The sequence below is a fragment of the Lampris incognitus genome, chromosome 10 (assembly GCF_029633865.1).
Source record: "Lampris incognitus isolate fLamInc1 chromosome 10, fLamInc1.hap2, whole genome shotgun sequence".
Lineage (NCBI taxonomy): Eukaryota > Metazoa > Chordata > Actinopteri > Lampriformes > Lampridae > Lampris > Lampris incognitus.
The window spans coordinates 18400480-18424436 of NC_079220.1; the positions used below are offsets into that span (position 1 = coordinate 18400480).

At 42.9% G+C, this 23957-nt stretch overlaps 2 protein-coding genes across 4 annotated transcripts; one reads left to right on the forward strand and one right to left on the reverse strand.

The window, feature by feature from the left end:
* Positions 1-1637: 1637 nt before the first annotated feature.
* Positions 1638-11445, forward strand: nosip (nitric oxide synthase interacting protein). Its single transcript, XM_056287325.1, has 9 exons — positions 1638-1986; positions 3747-3852; positions 3945-4026; positions 4209-4344; positions 6460-6629; positions 7109-7225; positions 10478-10548; positions 10769-10877; positions 11019-11445. Exons 1-9 carry the CDS (start codon positions 1917-1919, stop codon positions 11088-11090), a joined length of 933 nt encoding a protein of 310 aa, XP_056143300.1. The 5' UTR covers positions 1638-1916; the 3' UTR covers positions 11091-11445.
* A 146-nt stretch (positions 11446-11591) lies between these two features.
* Positions 11592-21388, reverse strand: rcn3 (reticulocalbin 3, EF-hand calcium binding domain). Of its 3 annotated transcripts, XR_008810809.1 has the most exons (9): positions 21322-21388; positions 20614-20837; positions 19165-19358; positions 18059-18231; positions 16498-16558; positions 16200-16291; positions 15205-15312; positions 12528-14179; positions 12313-12420 (listed from the first exon to the last, which is right to left on the reverse strand). XR_008810809.1 is itself a non-coding variant. In XM_056287324.1 (8 exons), the coding sequence occupies exons 2-8, from the start codon at positions 20826-20828 to the stop codon at positions 12313-12315; spliced, it is 951 nt and encodes a 316-aa protein (XP_056143299.1). In that variant the 5' UTR covers positions 20829-20837; positions 21322-21388; the 3' UTR covers positions 11592-12312. The 3 variants fall into 3 exon arrangements, 2 of the variants coding, with proteins under 2 accessions (XP_056143299.1, XP_056143298.1); XM_056287324.1 differs by lacking the exon at positions 12528-14179 and having other exon boundaries at positions 11592-12420; XM_056287323.1 differs by having other exon boundaries at positions 11592-14179.
* Between the last annotated feature and the right edge of the window lie 2569 nt (positions 21389-23957).

The window sequence follows — 23957 nt, forward strand, 5'->3', positions numbered from 1 at the left end:
AATTGCTACTGGAAGTGGTGTTGGTGGGCCAGTAAGGGGCAGTCTTCCCTTTGGTCCTAACAAAAACAACAAATATCAAATCTCAATGCCCTTGTGCAGTGACGGGGACACTGGAGATGCCGTCCTTCAGATGAGACAGTAAACCGAGGTCCTGAATCACTGTGGTCATTAAAGATCCAATGGCAGTTATTGCAAAGAGTAAGGGGGGGGGGTCCTGGCAAAATTCCCAAACCTGGCTCTCTCCATCTGCCCCCCTAATCCACCCCCCATGCAGTTGGCTCAATGATTTATCCCTCTCTACCTAAGGCTGATGTGTGGTGAGTGTTCTGGTGCAAAATGGCTGCAGTGTATCACCCAGGTGGTGCTACACATTGGTGGTGGTTGAAGTGAGTTACCCCCTTCAATGTGAAGTGCTTTGGGTGTCTAGAAAAGCGCTACATAAATGTAATGATTATTATATAAATGTAAAGATTATTATTATCATATTATTATAAGATGGCTGTATAAGAGGCAGAGATAAAGCCATAAGGGCCTGGATGCCCTTCCACAAGTGCCATGCATCTCTGCTATCAGTGAAGTGGCTGTTGGTTCTCTGTGCATATTGTCTTTTTGCCTCCCTGATGCCACACGACAGGTTGGCCCTTGCTGTCTTGAGGGCTGCCTTATCACCGGATCTGAATACAGCATTCCGGGTCCTCCGCAGTGCCCAGACGTCTGCTGTCAGCCAGGGCTTCTGGTTTGGCTGCGAAGAGATTGGTTTGGTGACTGTGACATCGTCTATACATTTATTGATTTAGGCTGTTACTGTCACTGTGTATTCCTCCAGATCAATGTACTCACCAGAGGAGAATGCCTCTTTGAGAATGCCCCAGTCGGGGATCTCAAAGCAGTCCCAAAGAGCTGACATAGACCCCTCTGGCCAGACCCTGATCTGTTGCTGAACTGGTTTGGCAAGTTTCAGAAGTGGCCTGTATGCTGTAATTAGCATAACAGAGATGTGGTCTGAGTTTCCAAGTTGAGGGTGCGGGAATGCTCTGTATGTATTCTTCTCATTAGTGTAAATGACATATTACATTTTTATTAAATTCATTGCATTACATATAATTATATGTGTGTTTAGTAGGCGAGAGAGAGAGAGAGAGAAAGAGAAAGAGAGCATGCGCATGCATTATTGATATGAGTAAAGCAGATTTTTGGGGGGGTGGCGGGGGGCATTAACTGGACCTTTTCAGGGGTCCAACAATTTCTGTGGGTGGGCCTGGGTGGCCAACCTATGCAGAATTTACATTGAAAATCTGCAGAACAGGGGACACTGAAGGACAGGATTGGGAAACACTCAAACATTGGATGCTTGTTGGATGCTATCCTAGATGATATAATGACGCGGAGGAAGAAAACCTGGTTACATTCTCATTCATAGAACCATATTGTATTGTATGCCATCAATCAGTGCCCCCATGCATGCACGCTTGTGCGTGTGTGTGTGTGTGTGGGGGATACCTAAATACAAATGGATTTATGGGTCAAGAACTAAACAACATTTTGTCTTTGACAGCTTGTACGGGCGGAACTATCGTAAATGTAAAGAAGTCACTTTCGTCGGAACGTTTTGGTAGACGCACAACCGAGGGGCCGTCTGTTTACTGTGTAGCTGCAGTAGTTGAACCGGCAGTCCTCGGGAAGACGTCGTTCTCTTGTCTCTGGCCTGTATCTTATGTGCAGAGACGGTTTTTTATTTTAAAATTAAGAAGTCGCAGAAGCCAATTACATATAACTAAGGTTTTGTGTGTATGGTGTTTGTGTTCATTAGTTTACGCCATCGTCGTGTATCGTTAGCCGGTTAGCTGATAACAAAAAAGATCGAACGCCTTTTCAACCTCGTAATTAACAGTTGTTTAAAGTCTACTGAAGAAACAATGACTCGCCATGGGAAGAATTGCACAGCTGGAGCTGTGTACACGTACCACGAAAAAAAGAAAGATACAGGTAAGACCAGTAATGGCGCAAACTGCGCTTCAAAACTCCTTAGCGGAGCTCCGTTAAGCTAACTGCCCCCCTCAACTGTTAACCGCGTTTACCAGTAGTAAAGTATCTCGGTTTAAACTTTACATTTATCTTATTTTAATATTTACTTGATATGTTTCGATAAGTAAATATTTCACATTTAATAGTATATTTAAATTATCAACGCTAATTTATAAGTTAGCTTTAACCGTTCTCACTCCCATCTTTTAATTTGTGATCCTAAGTTTCGATCAACTTCGTTGGGTTACACAGAGGAAGTAAGGGAGACAGTATTAAGTGCAGTAGTGAACTATGGCGAATTGAAAAGTATTGAGATGATATGTAAGTATTAAAAACCAAACGTTTTAACCAAACAGTCTCCCCTTCTCAAGAGGTAAACATTGCTGCACCCTTGCAGGTGTTTAAAGGAAGGCCCAGATAATAAAAGTCTATATGGTAGGTGGCTTTTCTACTAGCATAATTTTACTAAGATGTTATGTAAAATAATCTCTTTATCATCTTATTTAAACTAAACCTTATGCATTCTCTCAGGTAATCTGACATACAAATGACAAGCTATGCCAACTCAATATTTTCAATAGCCTCCTGGTAGTAAATGTATTATAGAACAGGAGTGATAGGGGTTTCCATGAACACTGGTTTGCTGGTTTGAGTGAGTCAAAAACATAATTGCTGCCATGAATTTTTATACTTGGCTCATCGGTATCCAGTGTGTATGTGGAATGGTCCACCAACCAACTACAGCTTAGTGGTGACAACTGTTAGTTTGTTGAAAGATGTCCGAGGAGACTGGCAGGAACTGTACAAAGCAGCAAGTTGTACATAGGTAGTTAACTTATGGATGAAGGGTTAAAACAGCCAAGACCACACAGAGTTTAATCTCTTACAGTGACAACATGACAGTATGTTTAAATTGAAAACATTTTGCCTCGTGAGATGAATTTGGTACCCACAGTTTCAGGATTATGGGAGGCCTAGAATATGAGAAAATCACATCAGAAGTCCATGCATTAGCATCGTAGGCTGGTGATGTGGGTGTATTTTCATGGCAAACATACATTTGGCCATGGATATCATTTAAATGCAACAGGGTGTCTGAACATCGGCGCCAATCAGAGAAATCCCAATACAGTGGCAGTGTGTCTATCTGAAAATGGATCATCTTCAACAGAATGATGCCCCATGCCACAAAGCTAAGATTGTTCAGGACCCTTTCCACAAATATGAAAATACATCCGGCTTAGTACCTGGGCCTTCCCAGTCACCAAATCTAAATATGTTTGAGTATCTGTGGGAATGAGATAGAATTGTGCTATTTGGAGTACATATCCATTACTAGTCAACTCTATACTACTATAGGAAGCAGGAAAATGTGGAGTCCAGCATCCCTGTAGAACTTTTTCTTTATCTTACTGAAGTCACAGACTTAAGAATACACATCCATTAGTCTATTTAACCATCCATCCATCCATCACTTATATACTACACTTACCACTGGAAGGAGTTCTGTGTATGAAACCTACCCTATGTGTTGTTTAACACTTTGTGACCGTAATGCATTATTGAGACCATTGAAAGGGTTTTGTGATTTTGGCTCAGCAACCTCTGAAAACTTCACACAGGACAAAAAAACAGCCAGAAAAAAATTAAACAGCTTTTATTTGTTGCCTGCCAATCCCATTGTGTAAAAAATGTTTCATTTGAATTTCATCCCTGTCTAGTTGCATCTGGTTATGGGACACAGAGTGTGCGACTGGGCAAGGATGCAATCAAAGACTTTGACTGCTGTTGCCTATCTCTCCAGCCCTGCAGGGACCCTGTTGTGACGTATGTTCTGTGCATACATACACTAATACATATATAGACTTTCTGTTCTGCCACAGCAAACTTTGTCTTTTGTTTTTGCTTCGTATCCTTAGTCCAGATGGTTTCTTGTACGAAAAGCAGGCCATTCTGGAATACATACTCCACCAGAAGACTGAGATTGCCAGGAAAATGAAGGTAAGTCTTAAGTATTGGTCTTTTGTGCAGGTATTTTGCTGGGGGTATGTGTCCATGGCAGAAAGATCAACATGAATATTTTATGCTATCATAAAGTGTGAACAGGATTTAGTCCATTTGTTTACTGCTAGATGGAGGAGTTAGTATTGTCTGTTTCTTTCGCTCTTGTCTCCAATCTTCAGGCTTACGAAAAGCAGAAACAGGCCCAGAAAAGTGACAGCAAGCATGAGTCTAAGTCAGAAGAACGAGAGAGGGTGGAGAGATTCAAAACCAAAGAGAGCAGCATTGTGTCCAAACCTATCAACCCTTTTACCTCTAGTAAGTTTGTATGTGTGTTTGTGTGCATGTGTACTATGTGTTCAATGCAAGGTTTCCTGCCACTCTTCATAGTCAAGTTGGTCCTTCTTAACAAAACACCATCCCTGCCTCTCGCAGAAAATCCTTGAGAAAAAATGCATAATAGAATTAAATCTTCAATACGTTGCGCTTAGTTAAGGTCATAGCAATATTGGAAAAAAAAAGACAACCAATGGCATCTGTGGGCAAAAAACAATTGTGTCTCATGAGAAAGCAACTTTGGGATATTTATGCTTTTTCAATTGTTAGGAGTTACGTATGTTACCAAGTAAAAACAACACCTTAAATTATTTCCTTAGTGGCATTGCAAACCATGACTTTGGCGTTAGCTATTCTTACGGTTCCACTGTTAGTATTTTTGAACCTAAAAACAAGATGGTGTGGTTTTAGATACTAAATAATTAAGTGGAATTTGTTTACTTTGTATATTACACAGGAACTCAAGGTAAATGGTGTAAATGCCTTAACAATACGGTATTGCCATTAGTGTAAATGACCTTGTTTGAATAAAAGAAGCGGTAGAGCTGATCAAGCTGCACAGATCTGCTTTGTGCCATTTGAAAAGTAGAAATTGGGCATTGGAAATGTAGTTGATATATCCAAAAGATTTATAGGCCAACTCATTTTGTGCAAACTCATTTTGTACCTCTAGAGCATTCGGGCAACCTGTTTAATCAGATCAAAGTTAAATGAAAAGGGAAAAATTGTACCATACTACATTGCTAAGTTATTTACATAGGATGCCAAAAAATGAGAATAATCAAATAAATTGCTTTTAAAATCAGCTATCACAGCGTCGATGTTCCCGCCATTTTTTTTTCTCGAGACCTATGTCGGCATCACATCTCAGCAACTTGAGTATCATAAAAAAAATATCAGACTTTCTAAATGTAGCCACCTTGTTGGGCTAAAGGATTGGTAAGTTCTTAATTTGAACACAAATAAGGTATGTGGGAGTTGCAGTTGCAAAAAAACTCCCATGTTTTTATGTATATATAACATACTAAACTAGAAGAGTGCACTCAGTAGAGTGCAGAGCTCCGCCAGGTGTATCTCCCCTTCTTTGGTGCTCGGACATGGCGACAAACCACCCCTTTTTTTTGCTTACCAGGAAGGGAAAATATGGAGGCACTGCCTGCATATCTCCCCGTCTCCGTTGCTCGGACTTGGGCGAAAAACCAGCTGAGGAGTTAGCACTCAATTACAGTATAAAACAGGTTCTTCAAAGGTTTTGAATCACCGCAACGACGAGAGGTCCTTGATCATTGTCCTAACTGTACACAAAAATTATTAGGCCTGGTAGTATGCGAGATTAGCAGTGGACAGATACATACACACACAGATAGAAAAAAACTTGTTTTTTCCTGCCATTATAAGACTTTTGTGCAGCACCCAAGTCAGTTGAATGGGAAATATGGGGGGGGGGAGTTTTTAATATGCAGCACTACATTTTGCCTGTCAGTCTGTGAATGTGCAGCTTCCTAGGCGGACCCTCGCACCAATTTGAACAAATCTGAGCTTGCACTTTCCAAAAATAAAAGGTTTTCTACATGACCATTTTGGTCGCAGTCTAGTAGCTCTGCCTTCGCTAATGTTTTAGAAAACCACAGTCAGGTTAGTTCTGGCTTCAAACGACAAGAGAGAGAGAAATGGCAGCGGTGGTTGAGCGAGCTAGAGAGTGAATGAAGAGAGGGAGCAGCAGTAGTGAGAACAAATGTTTTTCAGAGGTTTTGAATCACCACAACCATGAGAGGTTCTTGATCATACAGTCATACTGCACAAAAAAATATTAGGTTGATAGCTCCAGTAGTACGTAAGATTAGTTGTGGACAAATATACACACACACACACACACATGCACGACCAAAAACATCACCCACTTAGGCTGTTTAAGCTATTTCAAAAGCTATAATCTGTGATAGTGAAACACCAGCAGCCCACCATGTTTGATGGAGCAATTGGGCTGTTCTATTTGGGCTGTGTTTGAAAGCATTCCTTTGAGAAAATACTGACTCTCTAATAGTTTGGCCAATAGATTTTAAGCCCTAATGCATTGCATGACGTGTTCCTCTTCAGCCCAGTCTAAAGATGGTCAGTCAGCCAGAGCAGAGGGCCAGAATGGGACTGGTGCCTCGGCCAGCTCCTCCACAGCGGATACTTCAGCAGCCGGCCCCACCCAGGGTTTACCCAGCTTTTGGATCCCCTCTCTGACACCAGAGGCTAAACCCACTCTACTGAAGAAACCAGTGAGTAGATCCCTAAGCTGCTTCTGCTCTGCAAAGCAACTTCACAAATACTGTTATATCCTGGTTCATGTTCACTCAGATATTGATTTTTATTTTTTTTTAAAAACCCAAACAAACCAGCAATGCAATTGTGTTTCTTAAACTGTGCACTCGTCTCTGTTTTGTTGCATGCTGTTTGTGTGTGGGGTCACAGGTAATTCTTGGGCTTTACCTCTGTTTGTTGTTTCAGACGTTCATGTCATGATGTCCTCTGTCTGTTTGTTCAGTTTTTCTAATGTTAACAGTGTTTTAAGGGCAGGTTGTGTTTGTTGATTGTGTAATTGGGATCAAACTGTTGACAAGCAGTCCCATAAAACTGTATTTTTCTGCCATAGACTTCCTTAATGCAAAACAAATTTGACTGCACAGTACTTTTTACTTCCTTATACCATTACCTCTAAACAGTCTTCTTTTTCTCTCCTTCAATCCCCGGCTCTCAGAGTAAGGTTGTGCTGTGTCCCATGTCGGGCAGGCCCATAAAGATGAATGAGCTGATCACGGTGCGCTTTACTCCACTGGACCCAAGTCTGGACAGAGTGGCTCTGCTCACGCGCCAGGTCAGCTGCAAAATCTGGCTCGCACCGACTCTGTACAGCTTACTCACTGATGTGTGTGGGAGACAGAGAAACTAGTTTAGGATCAGGCCAGAAGATTTAAAACCAAAATAAAGTCTTTTTTGATACTCTCTGTTACTAGACATTTAAGATGGTGGCTGACCCATGTACAGTGCATCCGGAAAGTATTCACACCCCTTCACTTTCCCCACATTTTGTTATGTTACTTCCTTATTCCAAAATGGATTAAATTCCTTTTTTTTTTCTCATCAATCTACACACAATACTCCATAATGACAAAGTGAAAAGGGTTTTGTAGAAATTTTTGCAAATTTATTGAAAATAAAAAACTGAAATATTGCATGTACATAAGTATTCACACCCTTTGCTATGACACTCAAAATTGAGCTCAGGTTAATCCTGTTTCCACCGATCATCCTTGATATGTTTCTACATCTTGATTGGAGTCCACCTGTAGTAAATTCAATGGATTGGACATGATTTGGAAAGGTACACACCTGTCTATACAAGGTCCCACTGTTGACAGTGCATGTCAGAGCAGAAACCAAGCCATGAAGTCAAAGGAATTGTCTGTGGACCTCCGAGACAGGATTGTATCGAGGCACAGATCTGGGGAAGAGTACAAAAGATTTCTACAGCTTTGAAGGTCCCGAAGAGCACAGTGGTCTCCATCATTCGTAAATGGAAGAAGTTTGGATCCACCAGGACCCTTCCTAGAGCTGGCCGCCCAGCCAAACTGAGCAATCGGGGGAGAAGGGCCTTGGTCAGGGAGGTGACCAAGAACCCGATGGTCACTCTGACAGAGCTCCAGCATTCCTCTGTGGAGATGGGAGAACCTTCCAGAAGGACAACCATCTCTGCAGCACTCCACCAATCAGGCCTTTATGGTAGAGTGGCCAGACGGAAGCCTCTGCTCAGTAAAAGGCACATGACAGCCCACTTGGAGTTTGCCAGAAAACACCTAAAGGACTCTCAGACCATGAGTAACAAGATTCTCTGGTCTGATGAAACCAAGATTGAACTCTTTGGCCTGAATGCCAAACGTCACGTCTGGAGGAAACCAGGCACCTCTCATCACCTTGCTAATACCATCCCTACAGTGAAGCATGGTGGTGGCAGCATCATGCTGTGGGGATGTTCTTCAGCGGCAGGAACTGGGAGACTAGTCAGGATCGAGGGAAAGATGAATGGAGCAAAGTACAGAGAGATCCTTGATGAAAACCTGCTCCAGAGCGCTCAGGACCTCAGACTGGGGCGAAGGTTTACCTTTCAACACATCAACGACCCTAAGCACACAGTCAAGACAACGAAGGAGTGGCTTCGGGACAAGTCTGTGAATGTCTTTGAGTGGCCCAGCCAGAGCCCAGACTTGAACCCCATTGAACATCTCTGGAAAGACCTGAAAATAGCTGTGCAGCGACGCTCCCCATCTAACCTTACAGAGCTCGAGAGGATCTGCAGAGAAGAATGGGAGAAATACCCCAAATATAGGTGTGCCAAGCTTGTAGCTTCATACCCAAGACGACTTGAAGCTGTAATCGCTGCCAAGGGTGCCTCAACCAAGTACTGAGTAAAGGGTGTGAATACTTATGTACATGCAATATTTCTGTTTTTTGTTCTTAATAAATTTGCAAAACTTTCTACAAAACCTTTTTCGCTTTGTCATTATGGGGTATTGTGTGTAGATTGATCAGAAAAAAAAGGAATTTAATCCATTTTGGAATAAGGCTGTAACATAACAAAATGTGGGTTAAGTGAAGGGGTGTGAAAACTTTCCGGATGCACTGTATATCCAAATCATGACTACTTTGGTAGTTGCCCATGTTAACGGTTAGTCAGGTAGGGCTTTCCCAGTAAAAATGCTATCGCATATAATGTAAGGTTTTCACTTCAGCTGCCAGATGTGTAAGAATAATGCGGGTAGTGGTGAGTTTGAAGAAGAAGCTAAGTTGCTGTGGCAGACCAAACTCTTATAATACCTTTGCTATGAAACACTACAACATTAATAGCTAACACCAAGGTTAAACCATGTATTTTCTTGTGAGTGTGTGTGTGTGTGTGTGGGGGGGGGGGGGGTTGGTGGGGAAAGTGCTAATAAAACCACTGGCAAGTCTGTTCCATTTCTAATGTGTCTCAGTCAATTTGAATGGCCAAACACCATTTTAGTTACCAGTATCACCCACCATAAGTACCAGAATCAGAATACTTTATTCATCCCCGAGGGGACATTGGGTTCTATTACAGACACTCACGCTCTAATAACTAAAAACTAAATTAACGTGTCAGGTTATTGTTTATGGTCATGGGGCTACACTAACAAGTTTGAAGGTGTACAAGACTTGTGTTGTTAAATGTTTTTCTGTCCAGAGGGGAAATTTAGCTTCAGGGCGGAGAAGTGTTGAAAGTGTTATAATGAGTTAAACGGGATTAGTTTTATTATTATTATGATTTTATGGGGTCCCCGGACCCTTTTAGGAAGTCACACAGGATGTAAACGAGTTGTGTCCGTCACTCTATTGTGTATGTGCCATGTTAGTGCTCACGGACGGTTAGTGCACTGCAATTTGGCTATGTATTGGCCCCATTCAGTTAAGTAAAGCGTTCTTATAAAGTATGCATGTCGTTCAAGTTACTACATTTTTGGCATTACATGCTTTTACCAGTAAGTAAAAGCATGGGCTTTAGGGTTGAAGATCTTCTGGTTGCTTTAGTTTGTCTTGGCAATGTCAGAGCATATGAAAGCTTGATTTGTGGCAGGGGACTACAATTTCAAATATTATGCTGTAGTTAATAGTAGCACAATATTTGACAGCAAAAAGGACGGCACGGTGGCCCAGTGGTTAGCGCTGTTACCTCACAGCAAGAAGGTCCTGGGTTTGAATCCCGGGGTTGTCCAACCTTGGGGGTCATCCTCTGTGTGGAGTTTGCATGTTCTCCCTGTGTCTGCACTGGGTTTTCTCTGGGTGCTCCGGTTTCCCCCACCATCAAAAAGACATGCATGTTAGGGTTAATACTCCTGTCTGTGCTCCTGACTGAGGCATGGCAAAACGAACTGGAGTTGGTCCCCGGGCGCTGCACGGTGGCTGCCCACTGCTCCTAGCTACACAGCTAGAATGGGTTAGGTGCAGAGTATACTTTTCCCACGGGGATTAATAATGTAGAAAAAAAAACTTCAGTTAGGTATGTGTGTATATGTGTCGATAGCGAGATCCAAAACCTGTCCTCTCTCCTCAGGAAAGATATGTGTGTGCAGTAACCAAAGACGCATTGGGCAACAGCGTCCCCTGTTCTGTTCTCAGACCCTCGTGAGTTACCCCACACCACCATGTCCACTTTCACTCCTTCACTAAATCACGTGCGATTTCCCAGGGCAGAGCTATCAAGAATTCCTCATTTTTAGAAACCGTTTCATTTTAGGAAAAACTTATCAGATTTCCACTGTATCCTTCTGAAAGTGTTGTTCTTGTTGATGTTAAAGCCACCTCTCTCCTTCCTCTTTGGCTCCTGCTCTCCTTTTTTGTCTAGGGGAGCCGTGGTGACTCAGGAGTGTGTGGAGAAGTTGATCAGGATGGACATGATCGACCCCGTGACTGAAGACAGACTCTCGGAGAAAGACATCATACCACTGCAGCGGGTCAGCAATGTGTTTGTGTGCATGTGTGTGTGTCAGTTAGTTAGTAGAAGTCAGAATGTCCTTGTATTCATCACAATCTCATTTACTCTGCTGTCACTTATGTTGACCTCCCCCTTTGTTCTCCCCCTTCTTTCCTCTCAGGGTGGAACTGGATTTTCTGGCTCCGGGGTTGAACTCCATGCCAAAGAGGCTCGGCCTGTGATGCAAGTATGAGAGAAAGGTGGATTTCAGAACAGTGTACAGTGTTAGTAGGATGACCGGTGGGTGTCGGATGACTTGGTTTCTAAGTAAATATCTTGTGTTGCTGTTGTCCCAGTAGTGCTGCGGTGACATAGTCCTATTAAAGGGATTCCTAACTCTTATTTTCTGGTGAATGTATGTTACTTTTCTTTTACATGTATAAACAATGAAACACTCTTTCCATAAACGAATGGATATTTTCTCATAAAAGTGCTTGATTGATTAAAATTGTCTAAGAATTTTCTGTAGATAAGGGCATATTTGGATAAGTCCTATCCAAAATGTTATGTATCTAATTTTATAAAAATAAATAAATTCATTACATTAACCAGCTGTCACCAACATATGCCACAGGGAAACCAGTTTGTCACCCTGTTTTCAACTGCAGACTTTATTTACCGTTCATCCTTTGGATTAATGAAAAATGTTTATTTTGTCATCATTTTGCAAGATTGTCAATTTTTCCTTTTTTCAGATGGTGGAAATTGCTTCTTTTTTATTTTTTATATTTTAAGAAAATTATTTATGGGTGATATTAACTTGTTGAAATTTGATTTGCAATCCCCTGGGCCTTGACTCTTAACTTTGAGAAAAAAATTATTCACCTTGAAAACTGATTGATTGGTATAAGATAATGCAAAGTCTGAAGTTGAATTACAACTGTTTGAAAGAGCAATGTCATCCCACAGTATCAGCTGTGCCCTACCCTTTCTAGTCCTTGAAAAATGCCCAAAAACAAGGTAATCTGTGCTACGAGCACAAACAAACGAAAGGGAAGTGGTTTGATGGGGTCAGATCTGTCTCAGAACAGTGGGGTTGGTAACACCTTTTACTTAACATGTGTGATGTGTCGGCGGACAAAAGTACTTGGACACAAGCATTTAGGACCACACGCCTATGGCAGGGTTCAACCAGCAGGGGTGCAATGTTGGCAGATTTATTAAAGAAAATACACAGAAATGTTGAGCTATAATCCAGGACTAATGTCTTATGATAATAAAGCCATATATTTGACTCAAAAATACTTAAAATACGGGGGGGGGGGGTTAAATACTGGGGTGTAACCACCTGAGTCCACAGATGTGGCATGTGTGTGGGTCCAGGGTTTGACATGGAACTGGGCCCTTATGGCATCCAGTTGTGGGTGAAGACAGTAATGTGTCAGAATATACAACAGTTGTGACAGAGAGAAGTATCACAGCTCATCGTGCTCATCTACCACCATGCCTCCAAAGTCAGTTATGGTACTGGTCTTAATGTCGTCTGCCTTGTCCAGGATCTCAGACAGAGAAAGACGGTTGTCCTGGCCAAAAAAACGACAACGAATAAAGAAACAGACCAGAGTAAAGGATGAACAGGTCTATAGAATGGAAACGGCAGGCACAATGTACAATGAAAAGGTTGACTCACCTCATGAACCGTCTTGGGGAATTCTTTACAGAACGTGTTCTCTATTTGTATCAACTTAAAATAGTTCAGATTTACTCATATCAAAGAAACATAAAAAGTAAAACATGAATTATTCAAAATTAAGTCTTTTCTTTCCATATATACATTGATTTGCATGGGGCTTGCATTTGCAGACTGCCTTGATGTCTGAAATGTGGCTTTCAATGTGATACAATAGTTTGCAGTGGGAATTTAACTATGAACTCCTTATCCTTTCAGTATACATCACATATCTTTAACTCACCACTTACATACCAGGGATATGTGCTGCTTGCATAATTTGGAACGATTAGAATCAATAAAATGAAGAATTGACGTGATAAACCATGAAATTCGTGTCATCTTTACAATTGTAATCTTAATTTTGACCGTTTTCTTTATATTTAAATCACTCAAAATGAACAATTTTTCAAAAACTTTTTTTTTCAATTTAAAAGTTCAATTTTAGAGATCCATTTATTTGATTTTATTTTTTAAAACATGGCCCTTAAAACTCCATTTGCAAATATACTTCAAGGTGACTTCTAAGAAAGATGGCTGGATTATCACGATGGTCTACGATAAATTTCATAACAAATCTGTCAAAAACTTTTTTGCATTTTTACAATGCTATTAGGAGACCCTGTGCTCTCAACATACATAATATTACATACCATTGACATAACATGAAATATGGCAATAAAAAAAAAAAACTCCAAAGTGAACACACAAAAAAAAAAATTGTAGGAAAACCAACATGGCTTTAGTTTATAAACACGAAGAAAAACACAACCGATAAACAGTAATTCAATTTTGTCTCCTCCCTTCACCATCTTACATCTTTTTCTCCTTTTATCCCCCCCTGCAACCTTTCTCGTGGACAGCTTGGCTCTTACATGTTGCATTGGGCATTAGGGCCCCTTTGAAAGATGTGATCTCACATGCACGTTACAATCATAGTGGCATATGTCATTTTTCAGAGGCAACGTGTCTTTTTAAGAGGCCACTGCCTAAGAAATTTGTAAACTGAGACTGTTACCTGGTTTTCTAACATCTTTAATGAATTTATGAAAAGGTGGGGGATGAACTTATTGAGGCACATGTTTGTGTGTGTGTGTGTGTGTGTGTGTGTGTGTGTGTGTGTGTGTGTGTGTGTGTGTGTGTGTCACTGTGACTGCCTGCTTAAACACAAATCCATAACTATATGATGAATTTGAATGCATTTGTGCACATATCTGTAGTTGTGGACACAAAATGATAACTATCAACCACTACTGGAGTGCAGGCAGGTCTGTGGATGTACATGCACCACACCGGTGAGCTTCCATTAAAATGAGTGTGCACAAAGACTAGTATGAATATGAGCCCCAACCCTGACTGACTCCCACCTCCATCCCAACCAAACCAGTCAAGACCCAAATACCTAAACCACTGTAACAGCATTCTCCATTGTGTTAGCAAGAATTAAAAACCCCTTACATTTCCTCCCTTGGACCCCCCCACCCCCACTGCATGACACAATGTCATCAAAGTTCGTCGTGTCTCTTAGTTAGATCCTCCCCGTAATTGGTGGCCTGGCTCCCAACAAACATGTTCCAATTGGCCAGAATCTCCTTCTTGGTAATTTTGTCGTCCTGTTGTGTTGCATGATTGCCGGATTCGCCCATCATTGTTGTGGAGAAAGAGAAGAAACAGACAGACAGAGAAACAAACAAGAGACAGGAAATGTTAGATGGAGGAATTGAAAAGATGACAGGAGCGGAGTAAAAGAGACAGTATATGAGGTGATGAAGAACAGAAAAGAGGTGAGAGAGTGTTGGAGAGAGAGAGAGAGAGAGAAGCGTGTTATAATTAACAGGTCATTACCCCCAATTATTTTCATCAGGTTGATTATTAGCTATGACAGCACTGACAGTGACTGCATGACTGTGAGATGTGAGCTGTGACTCACTTTAGGGGTTTTCTCTGGATGATGCTAAGTGTTTGTGTGATGTTTGACTCAGGATATGACTGAAATCTCTTTTTCATGGGTTTCCAAAACACACTTTTGTGAGAAGGACTCTTATTTGTTCATCTTTGCAGTTGTGAGGGGATGGATGAGCAGGGTCAAAGTGGTGACTAAGCCAAAGTAATGAAACTAAGATGGATTAAGGGTCAGTGAGGTTGTCTTTGAACTGGAGGTCCTGGGTTTCAATCCTGTAGCTGTTATTAAAGAACCCTTAAGCAAGACGCTAAACCCTTCCTGCTACTGGCGTGGTACACTGGCTGGCTGCCCTACAGAAACCCAGACAAACGTCTGGGGGAGATTAACAAAATATATCAGAATGAAAACAAAAGATGGGCCAGCCAGTGCATGTGAGGACATGGATGTGCACTGGTGTCTCTGGATGTGGGAAGGTGACACGTTTTAAACTTTATAGTGCACATTTTTGCAGGCTGTGCCTTGATTTTACAAACAAGTTAAAGAGAGGCATAGGTTAACGATTGAGCAGCTGGAGAAATGACCATTTAGCTACACAGAAAATTACAAGAACATCCAGCAGAAGCAGTTCACCCTCTCTCTGAAACAGTTGCGCAACCTGTTCATAACACTTGATTTCAGTTTCATTGGCAGAAAGGGTGGTGTCTGCCGTGGCCTAGCACCTCGAGCCTACTGTACCTTGTCTGTGTCTGTGTCATGGATCAAATGTTTGGCTTCATTGTCTGCATGGTCCACCTCTCCTGGTAGGATCCAGTGGGCGACCTCGCCAGCATCCAGGTAACCATCCTACGCATCAAGAGCAGCAAAGACGTGTGCAAAATGTTTTTTGACAGACTGTTATAAAGCAACCAATAGCCTTTAAAATAAGACTAAAAAGAGAGAAAAAAAACCCTGCCCAAAATGCAAGAGGCAACCGTACCATGGTAGCTACTACTGCATATATATGTACTGTATGTATTCTGATAATTGTGTAATGCTCTTTGCCTACAAATCAAGTTGGACTCATGAAGAAAATATATTTCATATTTCATCATTTAAAAAAAAAAGGTTCCCCCTTTTTCTCCCCAGTTCTTCTTGGCCAATTACCCCACTCTTCAGAGCCATCCCAGTTGCTGCTCCACCCCCTCTGCCGATCCGGGGAGGGCTGCAGACTACCACATGCCTGTTCCGATACATGTGGAGTTGCCAGCCGCTTCTTTTCACCTGACAGTGAGGAGTTTCGCTAGTGGGGCATAGCGCGTGGGAGGATCACGCTATTCCCCCCAGTTCCTCCTCCCCCCCGAACAGGCGCCCCAACCGACCAGAGGAGGTGCTAGTGCAGTGACCAGGACACATACTCACCTCCGGCTTCCCACCCGCAGACACGGCCAATTGTGTCTATAGGGACACCTGACCAAGCCGGAGGTAACACGGAGATTCGAACCGCTGATCCCTGTGTTGGTAGGCAACGGAATAGACTGCCATGCCACCCAGGGACCCCATAAATGCCCCCCCCCCATTTCTTCCATGCACACATTTTTCACAGTTCATGTCCTCGTGCACAGTTCTGTCTGCTGACCTGGGGATCAGTGACCAGATTATCTGAGTAGATGTCATGTGTTCAGACCTAACAGCCCCGGTGGCTCATCAGTATTTTGACTCCGAGAAGCTGAATGAGCAGAAGGGCCTTTTACCTTGTTGGCGTCTCTGACCTCTGTGAAGTGTTTCTTCTCTGTCTGGACCCACTCAGGTTCACTCTCCCCATTCTCTGGTGTGAACATGTCCCCTGTGAAAGGCCAAGGACACAGGTTTGCCACTCATGGAACCCATTTATGCCCCTTAAATAATGTCGTATTGACCAAGGGATGAGTTGGAATCGATCTTTCTAAAGTAAAGTCTCTAGGAGACTTTACTTTACACCAGGCTTGCCAGAAGGCAAAGGAAGGCAGAGAAAAGAGTGTTGTGTAATGGCAGGAAATGGGCAATACGTACCAATGTATTCATTCAAGTCAATCTTTCCATCTCCGTTCCTGTCAATGTCATTGACCGTTTCCTGAAAGTGCAAAATAGGTCTTACAAGGTTGTCTTTCTTACAGTTTGGTTGTCAGGATGTTCCTGCTGTGAGTTTGTTCCTCAAAAGCCTCATGTACAGTATAATTAAATGCTCTGTATACATCCACGTGCTTGGAGAAATGTCTTACTAAAATCTAAACTCTTGGACTATCATATATTTATATCACTAATGAGGCAAAACTTCAATTATGAAGTATCAATTATAAATAAAGTTGATGTGGGCAAGCAATGTGGAATTGCACATCTATTGGATTTTTTTTTCTGGATGAGGTTAAATGAATACTAGTATTTAGATATTTATGAGCATCTACCCTCTGTTTACTCTCTGGATTTTAACTTTTTTGGGGGGGGATTTTCCCCCTTTCTCCCCAGTTGTACTTGGCCAATTACCCCACTCTCCCAAGCCATCCGGCTCCCTGCTCCACCCCCTCTGCCGATCCAGGGAGGGCTGCAGACTACCACATGCCTCCTCCGATACATGTGGAGTCGCCAGACACTTCTTTTCACCTGACAGTGAGGAGTTTCGCCAGGGGGACGTAGCGCGTGGGAGGATCACACTATTCCCCCCAGTTCCCCTTCCCTCCTGAACAGGCGCCCCGACCGACCAGAGGAGGCGCTAGTGCAGCGTCCAGGGTACATACCCACATCCGGCTAATCGTGTCTGTAGGGATGCCCGACCAAGCCAGAGGTAACACGGGGATTCGAACCAGTGATCTCCATGTTGGTAGGCAATGGAATAGACCGCCACACTACCCGGATGCCCTGGATTTTAACTTTTAAAATTTTATCCCTATTTATTTGTGTTTTACTTCTTTTTTTTGCAGGTTTGGAGTTTGCCAATAGGCTTTTCACTGCTCATTGTAGTTGTATGTGAAGTATGTGACAAATGTCTTGATGCACACTCAATAATCCAGGTAAGGAAATCCCAGAAAATTGAATCAGTTCATCTGGGCAACATTCTGGGATTTGTCACAAATAAACCCTTGAAGCTCTTTTATTCATACTTGTGAATGTTGCTTTCCAGCTTGTATTGCACAAGATATTTGTAAAATTTTAATATGCCAGCTAGTCAGATCAAGTAAAGTGGAAAGAAAACCTTACAAAATACCCAAATATACCATTTTCTTCACTATTTTTCTTTCTTTTTAAACGTTTTAAAGATTTGGTTTGCCAGTATTTCATAGGTGGAACATTGCAAACGTTTTCTTGCCCTAATGAAATCTCCCCCGCTCAGAGAAACATTAATCTGTGAGGTTCTCCGGGCTTTGTTCCAGCTTGTGGAAGTTGGCTTGTTGCAATATATTGAGTCAGTATATTCAGTCTGAAAGAAGCAATGGAATATTACAGCTACACACTGGAAATAGTAAATCAGCAAGTAAGTGCCTGAATCATCTTAGACATGTTGGGAAATATAGCCAAAGGGAAAAATCATGGAAATGTGTCCCTACATTTCCTGGTGTTTAGATAGTGAGGTATTCACCTGCACAACAATGTCCCTCATGTGGTCAAACTCCTCAGGATGAAGGAAGGCGGTGAACTCCTCACGCGTGGCAACACCATCGCCTTCACGATCAGCCGCCTTGAAGCGCTTGTCGTCACGGGTCAGCATGGCCTTATAGGTGGCCTTGTCATCCACGTCATCGAACTCTTCATCTGAAAACACAGCGATGACAAGTATGAAAAGATTCAACGCTATCAAGGCGTTTCACACAGCAGAGGACTGAATGACGTTGATTTATGAGCTGAAGAATTGGGTTCTTTTTCTAATTGTCAGAGGAAAGAAATGATAATATTGGTCAGATGGATTGAATTGGAATTAGAAATGAGTCAACCCCAACCCTACTGTGTGCAGCAGCATGCAATCTTAGCAATCATCGTTTGGGATGAATTTGAATCAGATCATCACTGGATGTTAAAGCCACAGCTCAAGTGGCAGCCTTGTTATGACCCTCTGCTGAATTATTTTTTTTGGGGGGGAGGGGGTATTCCCCCCCCACATTTTACTCCCCAATTGTAAGCGCCCAATTACCCCACTCTTCAGAGCCGTCCCGGTCATTGCTCCACCCCCTCTGCCGATCCGGGGAGACTACCACATGCCTCCTCCGATACATGTGGAGTCGTCAGCTGCTTCTTTTCACCTGACAGTGAGGCGTTTCGCCAGGGGGATGTAGCACGTAGGAGGATCACACTATTCCCCCCAGTTCCCTTTCCCCCCTGAACAGGTGCCCTGACCGACCAGAGGCCCACATCCAGCTTCCCACCCACAGACATGGCCAATTGTATCTGTAGGGATGCCTGACCAAGCCGGAGCGTAACACGGCGGATTCAAACTGGCAATCCCTGTGTTGGTAGGCAATGGAATAGACCGCTACACTACCCAGACGCCCCCTCTGCTGAATTCAAATTATCGGGCCAAATGTCTTTCACACCAAACTACCACCAGTTACCCCAACCCCCTGCTCTTAGCATGGATCCAATCCTTTCCTCATTCAGACATGGGAATACTTTCTCGCTCACTCTCACAAACACACACAACCTTTTTCTCTTTACAAAAGAGACACTAAGTCCCCTTTGTGCCTGTCCTACCCAGATAGTAGCCATAGGTGGTGTTCTTGTACTCCTCCCAGCTTATCTTGCCATCATTGTTCTTGTCGTACTCGTTCCAGTGCTTGTTCACGTTCTCCTCAATGTACCTCCTCTGGCGGTGCTTGATCCAGTAGTGCAGCTCCCCATGGCTCACGTAACCATCCTTGTTCGTGTCGATGCGGTCCACAATCTTCCTGCGAGGGAGAGGACATTTGGAGTGAGCACTGGATATTGTCCACCCTTTTTCCTCAAAAACATCAAGTTTTGAAGGCTTGAAGACACTTTATAAATATGAAACATAATAGGAGATGAAGGGAGCTCAGAGGCAGGCTAAACTTGTACCTCTCGTTTCTTAGAGTACAGGATAAGTGGATGTCATACTGATGAATTACTGTCGACCAGTCTATGAACTGAACTGTGCCAGGACATAGGAATGATACATTTGAAAGAATTCATTAAAGTATTTCTATTTAATTTCAAAACACTTTGGGGAAACACGTCCATCAGATTCAGTCCAAATTGATCTACCAACCACCCAAGTGGAGATAATTCTAACAGGATATGAGGCAGCATCACTCTGCTATGCCTGCACATCAAGATATTAATGGAATAATTTAAAGGTGTGGCCATCTGGACCTTATGGTGTGACTGAGAACATGTCAGGAAATATGAAATGTGGACAACTACAACTGGTGGGACAGATCAAGATAAATCTGGTGGGGGGGGGGGGCTCCATGCTGCCTGAACCTCTATCATGTGATCATTCTCAGATTGAAGAGGTCTTTTTGGTAAAATGTGTAGAAGAAAATCATGATGAAGACCCTTTTCCGAAAGAAAGTACAGCATCCAAGCTCCAACAGGCTGGTGGAGGCTATAGCAGATGATCAAAACCACATATGTGATGGTACTATCAAAAAGATGACCATAATTTGTCATTTTGTAGTGTACTCATCTTTATCTTACATAACACAGTTAATTTAATGTACAGTTTACCCAAAGAGTCTTATAAAAGAATTGGTGTATATATTGTTATTATGGGCAGCTCTGATGGGGCGGGAACTCCTAACCGTGGCAGTGTGAGGAGTGTTTTCATCCAAAGGACATGGGTAGACAAGACAACATGTTATGCAAGATATAAGCATATGTTCCAGAACTAAGGTTTGAAACAATACGCAGTGGAAAGTCAGACAAACAACCATCTCCTGCTCTCATTTCCCCACAAACTACATCTAATCTATATCTAAAAGAAGTCAAAAAAGAAATTATGGCCCGCTTGAATGGGGATCTTGGGCTCCACAACCCTTTATCCTCAACATGCCGCATATGGGGTTTCGTTGATTTCTACGCTGTCCGGTCCCACTCCTTGGGAAATGATACCATACCACTAAATGCGTTATCTTCAGTCTACCTTTGGAGAGAGCAAAGCTGAAGGTGGGTAGCAGAACATACGCCAGTCTGTCTTTGCTCTCCTCAGGGGTGAGCTGGTCAAAGGTTTTGGCCTCTTCCTTGCCCAGAAAGGCCTCATGGTCATACTGGAAACCGCGGGCATCGTCATGGGCGTGGTCACTCAGGTCACCATGGTGATGAATGCGCTTCTCCTGAGCAGGAACACCAAAGGCCATCCCCACAAGGACGAAGAATGATCCTAGTGACCTCAGCAGCATCTTCCTTGTCTATCAGAGGAAGGAGGCATAAAGAAAAAGAAGTGAGAGAGAGAAAGAAACAGACAGACAGACACAGAGAGAGAAAGAGAATACCACAGCCAAAAATAAATGAATAAATAAACAAGTAAGCCGTGTTTGGCAGCATTTCCTTTCATCAGCTTGAAATTACAATGTGGTTCCATTTAACAGTGGTACAGTAACAATGAGAATTCACATACTGATCTGACTGTATATGCATGTGAGTAAGCTTGTTGCCCATCCTCCTCACGTTTCACATACAGTACATTACAAGGCAAGCGATCAAATATTTATCTTCTCAATGAATCATATAGGCCTCGCTGGATGTTCTGAGTCTAGTCCCCACCCCACTCCCCCTCTGAACGCATCAAATTTTCATGAACATCACAGATGCAAAAGTTAAGAGAAAAACTGTAAGTCATTTTGATTCTATTGAACTGATTGTATTTGCGAGCTCAGGGGAAAGTTTACTCACCAGATTTTGAAGCCACACCACTCGAACTAAGTCTGTTTAGGGCGGCAGAAAAGTACGCGTTGGCACTCTCCCTATGCCTCTTTAAACGCCACATATAGGAGGCGGTGCCAGTCTGTCGCAGTCGGCCAATCACAAATGCCGTCGCAGACATTCCCTCCATTAAAATAACGGCAAAATTTGGTGACGGCTTCGCCGCCACTTCTGATTGGCTGTTAACCGCCACGTTGGCACGCGAACGCGCACGGTATAGTTTCCCTCTCGTAGCGGGACCGCGCTTGTAAAATATGCGTGTGGTCACAATTTGTTGGACGTTTAACCAGACCATCACTGGGATATTGAGCAGTGAACAACAGTTTATATATAAGCTGTTTATAACATGGATTATAACAGATTTGATTGATTTTAGATTTTGGCTGCATGCTGTTAATTTGATTTCCCTACCGATCAGCAGCAACGTCCGTCCCCCTGCCCATCCGTTCTGCTCATGCCATACTTCCCCCCTTCCTCCGTGTTTAGGCCCCGCATCATCTTTTACGTTTAAGTTTTACGGGCTAATAGACGGTTTAAATCCCATAATACTGAATTAGCAGTGACGGTATGAAAAATGAAAAGGAGATATTTGCAGTTTTTGTTGTTGTTGTTGTTGTTTTTACATAAAGTTGCCTCTGGCTATTTTTCCGTGTTTGTGAGAAAGCACAAATCTCTGCAAAAGCAAACCGACACCGATTTGACCTAAGACTATAATGTGATAAGTGTTTATAAGGATTACCATAAGGAACCGAGGTCAGAATATTTAAGTACACTAAATGTTTACTGGAGCTATTATACCTAGCTAAGGTTTATTCAGTAAAATAGCAGCAAAATTTGTTACAGGGTCTACTTAGATCAACTATCGGCAATCTACTTGTTTGTTGTTTGATGCCGTACCCCGGATGTAAGGGGAGTCGTTACTCGCTTCGAGGGATTACACTTCTGAACTTGGCACATGTGTCTGTCATTTGTTCATGCTTTCGGTATATCCTAGACAAACGTCAATCAATCAATCAATCAAGTTGCATTTTCGCTTCACGGATTTACATATTAGCTGAGTGGGCAGGCTATGTCAAGATCGGACTCGAGTAGTTCTGAAGCTGAGTCAAAAAGCGACGTAACAGGTGCGTATCACTTGCTAACAGCTAGCATGGCGGCTAACATTCCACCCCCCTCACCAATGAGTTTCACGGGCGACTGGAGCACCAATTGGGTCATATTCCGGGCCGAATATGAGGACTACGCCTTCGTTACGGGTATCGCTGAAAGGGACAAGAAAATTCAGGCTGCAACTCTTGAGGAGCGTGATGGGAAATGAATGCGGACCTGAACCTCTCCGAGCAGGATCAAGGGGATGCCGCAGCGGTACTGAATGCGTTGGCATATCAAACATGCGAAGAACGTGCTATATGAAAGGTATGTGTTTGGGAGCTGCCAACAGGATGAATGCGAATCCATAAACAATTTTGTGACCAGACTGAGAGAAAAGGCAGCAACCTGTGAGTACGGACAGCTAAGGGATGAGATGTTGTACTGGGTGTTGCAAACGAGAGCCCAAGGCGCAGAATGTTAAGAGAAAATGAACTCACGTTAATCACTGCTATTGAGATATGCCGCGCAGCGGAACAGACTGACATTCGAATGAGAACAATGGAAATAGCGAGTCCACATACCCACGTGGCTCACACCGTCGCTAAGCAACAATCCGGGCATAACCAAGTGAGGCGGAGTAATTCGCCCAAATCTGTGGACGCAGACTATGCATGTAAATACTGTGGCAACTCACATTCAAGGGGCAGAGAACACTGCCCAGCATTTGGGAAACGATGCGAATCATGTGGAATGCATAATCACTTTGCGAAAGTGTGTCAAAAAAGCAAAATAAGACCTACTGATGGAAAAGTGCACTGCATGGAAAATATTGCAGAGAATTCAGAGCAAAACAGTGATGAGGACATATACATGCGTGAGTCAGTCGGTGCAGTGCAAGCAAACGGGAAGAAATGGTTTATAACATTAAGATTTCACAACAAGCCACAACAATATCAGTTGGACTCTGGGGCCACTTGTGATGTGATGAGCCTCAAGGATAACAAAAGGCTGGCACCCAACACACCGCTCCATCCAAGCAACAACAGACTAAAGCTGTACTCAGGGGAGACATTGGACTCCATAGGCATCTTTGGGACTGAATGTACAGTAAGAGGCCACAAATACGAGCTCTCATTTGAGATAGTGAAGACAAGCCAAGATCCTCTTCTGTCGGACTCTAACCTGTGAGTGCCTGGGTCTCATGCACTTCACAATCCCTGATGATGTACTTAAAGTGGAACATGCACAGCCCAGAGCCCTAACCAAGGAACAGCTGTTCAACAGATACGGTGATGTATTCAACTCACCTGTGAAATCTGTACCCGGGGAAATCCATTTTGACCTGGATCCCAGTATTCCTGCAGTTCAGTGCGCTCCTCGCAATGTTCCCGTTGCACTGAAGGCAACTGTTAAAGCCCAGCTGGACAAGTTTGAAGGCCACATTGCACCCATCATAGAACCGACCGACTGGATCAGTAACTTGGTAATCGTGAAAAAGCCGGAAAAGCTGAGAC

What these genes read in the sequence shown, in the direction of transcription:
- rcn3 (XM_056287324.1), bottom strand. Translation starts at nt 20,828, where the DNA reads ATGCTGCTGAGGTCACTAGGATCATTCTTCGTCCTTGTGGGGATGGCC. An exon ending in GAGAGCAAAGACAGACTGGC is followed by an intron (nt 19,359 to 20,613) that starts GTATGTTCTGCT and finishes TCTCCCTCGCAG; the next exon opens with GAAGATTGTGGACCGCATCG. An exon ending in AGGTCAGAGACGCCAACAAG is followed by an intron (nt 15,313 to 16,199) that starts GTAAAAGGCCCT and finishes CTTGATGCGTAG; the next exon opens with GATGGTTACCTGGATGCTGG.
- nosip (XM_056287325.1), top strand. Translation starts at nt 1,917, where the DNA reads ATGACTCGCCATGGGAAGAATTGCACAGCTGGAGCTGTGTACACGTAC. An exon ending in CCACTCTACTGAAGAAACCA is followed by an intron (nt 6,630 to 7,108) that starts GTGAGTAGATCC and finishes CCCGGCTCTCAG; the next exon opens with AGTAAGGTTGTGCTGTGTCC. An exon ending in TGGCTCTGCTCACGCGCCAG is followed by an intron (nt 7,226 to 10,477) that starts GTCAGCTGCAAA and finishes CTCTCTCCTCAG; the next exon opens with GAAAGATATGTGTGTGCAGT.